The sequence below is a fragment of the Vicia villosa genome, linkage group LG1, assembly GCF_029867415.1.
Source record: "Vicia villosa cultivar HV-30 ecotype Madison, WI linkage group LG1, Vvil1.0, whole genome shotgun sequence".
Taxonomy (NCBI): Eukaryota; Viridiplantae; Streptophyta; class Magnoliopsida; order Fabales; family Fabaceae; genus Vicia; species Vicia villosa.
The window spans coordinates 248,565,699-248,574,721 of NC_081180.1; the positions used below are offsets into that span (position 1 = coordinate 248,565,699).

Sequence of the window (9,023 nt, forward strand, 5' to 3'; positions counted from 1 at the left end):
GCAGATGAGATGTTGCATATCTTCGATTTATAGACATGTCTAAATAGTTTCTGCATATAAAATAAAGAGAAAATATTAATTTCTTCGTCTCAGATTTGAAACATGAAAACAAAAGAAGAAAATTTGGCACATGAAGATGAAAATGGAAGATATAAATGTTTAAAATTTAAATACATAAAAGTTCACACATAGAAAAACGAAAGAAGACATTAGAATGAATAGACGAAAGAGATAAAGACATTACCTGTTGTGTGGAAGAGAAAGGTTATGAAGAAGAAGAAGAAGATGAAGTTTGAAAAGACGAAATGCAAATGTGAAGGAAGAGAAAGAGTATTAAAAAAATCATAAGAAGGGAAAGATGAAATGCAATTGTGAAGGAAGAGAGAGATAAAGTATTCAGAAAATGTGTAATGATGAAGTTTGGATGCTTTGGAGAGTAATTTTTTTTAAAAAAGTTGGATTGATTAGACATGTTGGATTGTAAAAGGTCTTGAATGAAAAGAGGAAAATTGGAATTGAACCAGAATTTATAAAGACAGATAATTTAAGTTGAAAATACTTTTAAAACCCCCTACATGTTGGTTAGCATATAATCAGAAAGTGAATTAGTTGAAATTAGTTAGTTTTAGACATAAAAAATATCCAAATTAGACACATGTCATTGCTAAAATTGAGAGCAAAGATGGTATTTTAAGATCCATTAATTTTCTTATCTATAAAAGATATAAAAAATTGAATTCTAGAAAAACAAATGCTAACATATGCTCCAATAACACAAATTAATAAATTATTTGTAAAAATAATTTTTTAATTACCTGCAATAATTTTTTTAAAACTTTAAATATAACTTTATTCTACTCAAAATTTCTAATTTTCTAATTGTGATATGCTTATCATGTGCCTTAGCAATACCCTATTAGAAAAAAAGAGATCAAATGATCAAAATTATATTTAAATCTAAGAAAAAAAAAAAGAAAAAAGAAAAGAAAAGAGAACAACAAAATCCGAAGCAAGCGTGGTAATAACGCTGGGTCGTATGATTAAATACCTACACCTTCCCACACTCACACAAAACCTTTCTTTCTTCACTCCCTCCAATTTCTTCTTCTTCTTTCTCTTTCTCTCTCCAACGAAATTTTCACTCTTCTCTCCAATGTCGAATTTCATGTCCAACACCAATCAAAACCCTAACAAATCAATCGAGGTATCTCAATCTTCTCTTCATCCTCTTCCTCTCACTCTTTCTCTTCTCATTCTCACAATCGCTTTCTCCATATTTGTAGGTGAATCAGCCTCCAACTGATTCTGTTTCCAGTCTCAATTTCAGTCCTAAATCTAACCTACTCGTCGCTACTTCGTGGGATAATCAGGTATTTAGTTCTTTTCTGTAATGCAATGCGATGGAATTTTCTGTTACTTATGGAAGATTGTGAACTGTAGGTTCGGTGCTGGGAGGTTGCTCGTGATGGAGCGAATGTTGCTACTATGCCTAAGGCTTCTATAGCACATGATCATCCGGTAGAGTGGTTAAGTTTTGTTATGTAATTAGCATTAAAATGTTCCTGAATTTGTTTGGTGATGATGATATATTTCATATGTGGCACAGAAACCGTAAACACGACACCGACATCTCGACACTAATAATAATTTGAAAAAATAAATAAGTTAAACTTAATTACAAGTGTCAGACACTAATAATAGTAATTTTATAAAAATAAATAAGTTGACTGTAATTATAATTGTCAGTGTTGGTTTCAGATACTGACACTGGCACAACTTTTGTTAGAGGTATCGGGGCTAGAGTGTGTATTTCCGTGATCCTCCCATTTGTTCAGCTTTTTAAACTTTCTATTTTCACATGTTAAGATATTTGTATTTATGTAGAGTGTGTGTTTTGAGTTTTTTTTTTTTTTTTTTACTATTTCTGCTATTTTATTTCCTTGTTTTGTGTAGATTGATACAACTAATGAATATTGACATATTAACATGTAAAGTTTATTTAGTTGATTATGTAGATCGATTGATTGATGATAGTATTAAATTATAAACTATTGGTTTCATGATCTTGTTCATTTGTTTGCCTAATGTTTTGAATCTAGGTCTACGAAATATTTCATCTAAAAAGTCTATTATAGGAAACATAGAACTCCATTTTAATAGTTGCTATGTTGGGATTTAGTTATAAATTTTTAAGACTATTATGTGGCAGTTTATGGAATAGTTACTTAGTTTTAATTATTGCAATGTAGCAGTAGCACGGTATGTATTTTCGTAATTATTAGTTTGAAAAGTATTCTAAGATGTGTTCCCTTCTTCAAAGAGTACATCGGTGTTTCCTTTACATGTAACGGTCAAATTATAATAAAAAACTACAGACGGTTATGGACACTGATTCCATTGGTACATCCGTGTAGAGCACAAAGTGTGGTTGCCATATCTATTCAATTTTTTTTTCAGTTGCATAGGGTTCTACAATCCATTTTGAGCAATGATGGTACACTAATTTTTGGTCATTTCTTGAAGGCAGTATTTCAATTATAGGTTATAGTTTTAAAGATGTCCTCTTTATATCAACTCCAAATAGATGCTTAAAATGAAATTGTAAATAGTTGCTTGGAACTTGGAAGCATATCTGCATTGTTTTACATCTGGACAACCGGAGACTTTATCTATCTCGCTACCATACTATATATTTGTTTTTCATGGTGTGACTGTTAGGGGGCAGTTAGATTTTGTGTAGGGCAGTTTTATGAACAGAGATAATCTCTTGGAGTTTCTGAACTCCAGGGCAGAAAGAGACTACTCTAGTTTTTTGTAATTTGGTGTGATTCAATTCAACTCTATTATCTTCTATTTCTGATTGAAGTTTCATCAGAAACAGTATTCTGTTACAGTAGTCTATATTTCATCAGTTCATAGTGCATATCTTTTTGCATAGGTTTTGTGCTCTGCTTGGAAGGATGACGGCACGACTGTCTTCTCTGGTGGATGTGACAAGCAAGTGAAAATGTGGCCCCTGTTGTCTGGAGGACAACCAATTACTGTAGCCATGCACGATGCACCCATAAAAGATATTGCTTGGATTCCTGAGATGAACCTTTTAGCCACAGGAAGCTGGGACCGGACTATAAGGTAATGTACTGGCAATCACTTCTCTCAAGAATTTTAAATTATTGTTCGCATTTTATATATTCTCGCATGGCTTTTCTGTTATCTTCTATTTGAATTAGAGTTGATTTAATTACTTCTAGAGAGGAATGTCAGAAATGAGTGTTTCTATCTGAAGCTTGTGTAACCATGTAGGATTATATTTTTTTGTTTTTAGAAGAATATCTTACTTATCGATTATAAAATATCTCTTGTTCTTCCTTCTTTTATTTTTTCTGTTTCAAAGAAGTTTTAGTAACCTCCTGCATATATCATGTCTATTTATCCAAATATTACCTATAGTTGCTCAATATAAACTACAGTACATGCTTTGGCATTTAGATAGTGGTGTTGACATGTATTGCGATTTGCATCATTTTGATTAGATATGTTATGGATCTTACTATTTTACTTTATCTGAGGTTTTCTTCCTCCTCATTGACTTTTCTTGGCCACTTTTAGGTATTGGGATACAAGGCAGTCAAATCCAGTGCACACACAACAACTCCCAGAGCGCTGCTATGCAATGACAGTGAAACATCCTCTGATGGTAGTAGCCACTGCTGATAGAAATCTTATTGTTTACAACTTGCAAAATCCTCAGGTAACACTGTGTGTCACTAGTTGGTTTTTTTTCTTTCTTTTTAAAAGCTCTCTAAAGAAGCTGCCAAAGAGAAACACAACTATTTCTGTAAAAAAACTAAAATCCAAACACAAAAAGCGAGTACGATTGGCGTAATCCAAAACACAACTATTAGGAATACATCATTTTTCTCCCTAGTGGGCATTCAATTTTCTCTACAGAAATAGTTGTGTTAGCGTTATTTATTTGTTGGTTGATTTCAATTTTCTTGGAGTCTTGCATTCCATTCCATTTTCTCCCTAGTGGGTATTCAACATGCTATTATTAGATTGGCGAGTTCACTTATGTACGGACAGTTGGTCATTATTTGTTCATTTGATCATTCTTTAATGCTTTCAATTCTGCAAGTATCTCTTAGCTTGATCATTATTCATTTTCAACAGGTTGAATTCAAGAGAATTGTTTCACCATTAAAGTATCAGACAAGGTGCCTTGCTGCGTTCCCTGATCAACAAGGTTTCTTGGTATGCATCATTCCCCACTTCTTTTACACCTGTTATGCTTTTCTGTATTTGACAAATGTTAATTTCCTATTGTCATTTTATCTATGAAAATGATATCCAATCGTTCAATAGGGTGCTTCTATTTATAGCATCTGTGAAAGAACATTTTCTCTATAACCTATTTTTATTGGTTTTTAAAATATCTTGCATGCATCTCTCTTTGAACTAGAAAACTCCCTTCAGCTTTGCATTTTTCCTTGCTGGAATTAAATTATTAAACTTTCCTGCCAAAATTAGAATGTGCAGGAGCATGTATGATATCTTGATTAAGTTGGTTTTGATAATAGTATGAGTTAATAAAGATTTTTTTTCTCTGAAAATGTCGAATTTATTAGAGCTCACAAATTTGTTTTCATTTTCTAAACGAGAGATATAATTTAAGGTTTGCTAGTATTACATTAGATTGCCAAGTAGATTACTCTTCACTTATAAAAAATTTCTGTTTGAGCAGGCTAAAAAAATGGAAAATTTGAAGTGTACTCCTTTTTCCATCCTTTTCCACTTTTTGACAAAAACTAATGTTCATGTATTTCCCTAAAGTATCTTTAATGCATCTCTGTTTTAGAGAAACATTTGCAAAAATATCCCTTTGCCTTCCAGATTCTCTTTCCCGTGTTAGCCTTCACTTGTAAGCCTATAGCAGCAACTGAAGCAGTGAAGCCTGTTACCAATAATTGGAATTGGTTATGTAGGTCAAACAATGCCATAATATCGTGCCGTGACATGAATTATATCTAAACACAGACCATTTACTTGCAATCTAGGCCGATTAATTTGGGTTGTTGAAACTGACACTACTTGCTGTGCTGTAGGTGGGATCTATTGAAGGGAGAGTTGGAGTGCACCATTTGGATGATAGTCAGCAGGCTAAAAACTTCACTTTCAAGTGTCACAGAGAGGGGAATGAAATATACTCTGTCAATTCTTTAAACTTCCATCCTGTAAGATTTATGGTTCCATCTTGGCCTTACTCTTCGGCTTTAATATTGTTTACTTTACATTGTTTAAGTTGCACTGTTATCTTTGTATTTTCGGTAATACGTGTTATGTATGATCTTTTCACCATCTTTCTCTTTTTAATAAATTATATGGTGGCAATTGCACCTGTCTCTGGTTTACTTGCTTATTATTTTGATGATAAAGAAACTAAGAATAGAGTTCGCATAGCTTGAAACTTATATACTCTATTCTTGTAAGACATGCCGTCATCCCATACTACATCTCTGAATTTTTATAATAGAAGTGATATGTTATATTGATGAATTACCATTGCTTTATTTTTCTGAGGTTATTCAATTGTCAATTGACTATATTGAAAATCAGTTCATGATATTTTTGTGTGAAATGTAGATCTGTAATAATAGAAATAAATACTCATGACTTCTCTTTCTCTGATATTTTTGTTCAAATCTCTTAGTGTCCTATACCTTCAGTTTTCAAATTTCACTCAACCTTCTTTGCTATAATAGTTCAATTCTGTTTTGAGCTTTGCTGATTGCTATATATCTATTTACTGTTATTTGTTGGTCTCCTTAAAATTGTGTAGCAAATACTTGCCTTTCTTTGGGCACCTCTAGACCCAAATGTACAGAAATTATGGATACAAGATATCTCTGACAAAGTATATCCACTTTAGTTTGTTCTTATTCCTGCCCTCATCAATTGTTCATATTTTAGGTACACCATACATTTGCTACTGCCGGTTCTGACGGCGCTTTCAACTTCTGGGACAAAGATAGTAAACAGAGGCTGAAGGTTATTTCAATATCTATCATCATCCTTCAGTTCCCAACCGATGAATATATATTGTAGTGACATTTTGGCATAATACATGCTTATCTAATGTGATCTTCCCTTATTTCAGGCCATGTTAAGATGCAGCCAACCTGTTCCTTGCAGTAGCTTCAACAATGATGGTTCATTATATGCCTACGCAGTACGCCCGTTATCTTATTCTGCATAAGTTTCGGAAACCTTTTCTATTATGCATACTTTTTTACTCTAGCATTGTAAATTGGGATTTTTCTTCTTCTGCTTCTTTATTCTTGTTCAATTAGTAATGAATATAACTTACAAAAACATTCCTTGAGCGCAGCATGTATGTGAGAGGATGTCAAAATGCATGATGACAACTGTTTAGAATTTTACAAGTAGGTATTCTGAGCCTACAGACACAATATATGAATTTAGAAAGAGAGGTGCAATAAACAGAGAAGAAAGGGATAAAATGCATCCTTTTTTGAATATTGAATGACAACAAAGAAAAGAATAAACTTGCATTTCCCTTATGATAAAGAAAAAGGTTTTCCATAACATACAAAATGCTTAGTTCCCAATTGCTGACAAATCTCCTAGTTTTTCCTTTCTGTCTCTCCTACTTTTTAAGCCAAGCCTCTGCCCTTCCAACCATAACCATCTAACTTCCTGCATCTCATACTATTACAAAGGGTAGAAAATGTGTAAGATTTTAAAAAGAAACCGCGAAAGAGGAGTCAGAGATCTCATATTTGTACATGAATTTGTTTTGAAAATTCAGAAGCATCACGGTTTTACTTCCCTAGCAATACATACATAGAAATATATATTTGTAAACCGCAGCTTTCTTTCCTTTTTCCTTTTATTTTGAAGAGGTGACATTTTTGTGTGGAATGTAGATCTGTAATAATAGAAATAAATACTCATGACTTCATTTACTTGCTTGTCGTAACTGATGGAACATGAATAGATAGAGGACGAGAGATTAACATGTACTATTATACTCATTCGTGTTAAATTTTTCTAAATTTCATGTATTATACTTTCAAGCTCTATAGTCACTAAGTTGTGATTCAAGTGCATTGATCAATCAAAACCATTAGGCTTATTAAACATTAAAATTTCATTAAAAGCATTTAGATTGTCTTTGATAACGGGACTCATTTAAAGTTTCTTGGGCACTTATGCTTTCTTCTACCATGTAATTAGACGATCTATCAATTTATCCACTTTTCTTACTAGAATTTCTGTTAGTCTTTCATGGGATGTTAAATTTATGATGTTGATCTTGCAATGAAAATTCTGTTGGCCAATGTAGTCAAGATCGAGATCTCGGTCATAGGATCGTAAGATCTTACGATCTTTTATTGCCTTTTAGTGCTAAGATCTTGCAAAAATGTTTTTTGTGTGCTTTTGTAGTCAAGATCAAGATCTTTTAAGTAAGATCGTAAAAATCATAGATCTGGGCCTGTTATGTTGGGCTTTCTAACCGGGTCATATTTTTTAAGTGAACCCAGTTTTTTTGTCTTACTTAAAGTTCTGTCTTCCTAACCCTAATATTAAGAAACACAAAACGGCTGCAACTTTTTTATCTTTTAAGCTACTTATTTTGAACTTGATCTTTTGAGCTTATTAAATTAGGGGTTGATGGTTATGAATTATTAATTAAATTAGTTAAATGTAGTGATTTTTAGGTTATCTTGTTCATGTATTATAATTTTCATGTTTTTGTCTATGTGAATTTACCATTTTACCCTTTAGTAAGATCTTAAGTGCCGATCTACGATCTTGCTTTTACGATCTTTCACAGGCCGTCCGATCTTACTTAAGATCCCGTGCTTGACTGCCTTGCTGTTGGCTAATTACTTTCTAATTGTAGTTCATAATTTGCCAGTAAAAGGATTTTAAATTCAAAAGGCTAGTATTTGAGTTACCTTTAGTATTTCTCTTATTTATATGGTTAAAACATGTGGAACTGATATACCGATATCTTGTAGGTCTGCTATGACTGGAGTAAAGGGGCAGAAAATCATAATCCGGCAACAGCAAAGACCAACATTTTCCTGCACTTGCCACAGGTATTTGGTTTGGCTACTTCTATGAAGCCTATGTCTTTTTTAAATAATTTATAGAGCATATAATGTGTTATATCATACCAGTTATCTGGACTTCATATCTAAACGGATATCCTTCCTTCTATCACCTGTTGCTGATATGTTCATATGCGAGTGGCAGGAATCTGAGGTCAAGGGAAAACCACGCATTGGTGCGACTGGGAGAAGGTAGAAGACGCAGTTCTGAGATACTGTTGGTGGGGTGTGCATATTTCAAAGATATTATCAACAAATGCATAGTGATATCTTTCAGTGTATGTATATATGTAAAAGAATGCATGTATGGTTTTGCATGTGTGCATTTTCTTCTTCCAGTAATCAACAAGAGGTTTTTTCATGACTCTGCAAGACTAGAACTTTTTGGTGTCAAATTTTGTGTATATAGAAAGTTTGCTGTTAAGCAGTAAAAATACTTTACCTTCTAGTTCAGGCATCTTTATTTGTGAGAATTATATGGAATGCAACATTCAAATAGGATTTTTGTTAATTTCATTTCATTGCATAAGATATCCTTTTCATGCTAAAAATACATCATGGACTTTATTTTAGAGATGAACTTTAAATAAGGACTTTATTTGGAGAGGAACTTTAAATAAGGACTTGTCGAGGTTCTCTCTGGTCTCGTATATACTAATCATTTTTTGTTAAAAATTAATACTGTTTTCAATCAGGGGTGTGCATGGTTACCACATTTCAAGAACCAATCCATTTTAGCAGTTCTAGTTTTAAACCAAACCATTTTTTATAAAAAAACCATTAGAAACTGCAAAATGGTTTTAATTTGGTTTCAAAACCGGTTCAAGCTGGTTTTTAATCAAAACTAATTTGTTACTAAATTGTAGCTTAATACTGGTATATGTT

General features: G+C 32.7%; 1 protein-coding gene across 1 annotated transcript; it reads left to right on the plus strand.

The window, feature by feature from the left end:
- The first annotated feature begins 1,048 nt into the window (after positions 1-1,048).
- LOC131645114 (protein RAE1-like) lies at positions 1,049-8,611 on the plus strand. The gene is made up of 11 exons (XM_058915773.1): positions 1,049-1,204; positions 1,284-1,370; positions 1,441-1,518; positions 2,939-3,132; positions 3,610-3,751; positions 4,174-4,254; positions 5,106-5,234; positions 5,971-6,048; positions 6,158-6,229; positions 8,046-8,126; positions 8,284-8,611. The coding sequence occupies exons 1-11, from the start codon at positions 1,154-1,156 to the stop codon at positions 8,332-8,334; spliced, it is 1,044 nt and encodes a 347-aa protein (XP_058771756.1). The 5' UTR covers positions 1,049-1,153; the 3' UTR covers positions 8,335-8,611.
- The last annotated feature ends 412 nt before the right edge of the window (positions 8,612-9,023 follow it).

Excerpts from the sequence above, each read along its gene's own strand:
- LOC131645114 (XM_058915773.1), top strand. The coding sequence starts at position 1,154 with ATGTCGAATTTCATGTCCAACACCAATCAAAACCCTAACAAATCAATC. Across the intron at positions 1,205-1,283 it reads ACCCTAACAAATCAATCGAG|GTGAATCAGCCTCCAACTGA; the intron begins GTATCTCAATCT and ends CCATATTTGTAG. Across the intron at positions 1,519-2,938 it reads CTATAGCACATGATCATCCG|GTTTTGTGCTCTGCTTGGAA; the intron begins GTAGAGTGGTTA and ends CTTTTTGCATAG.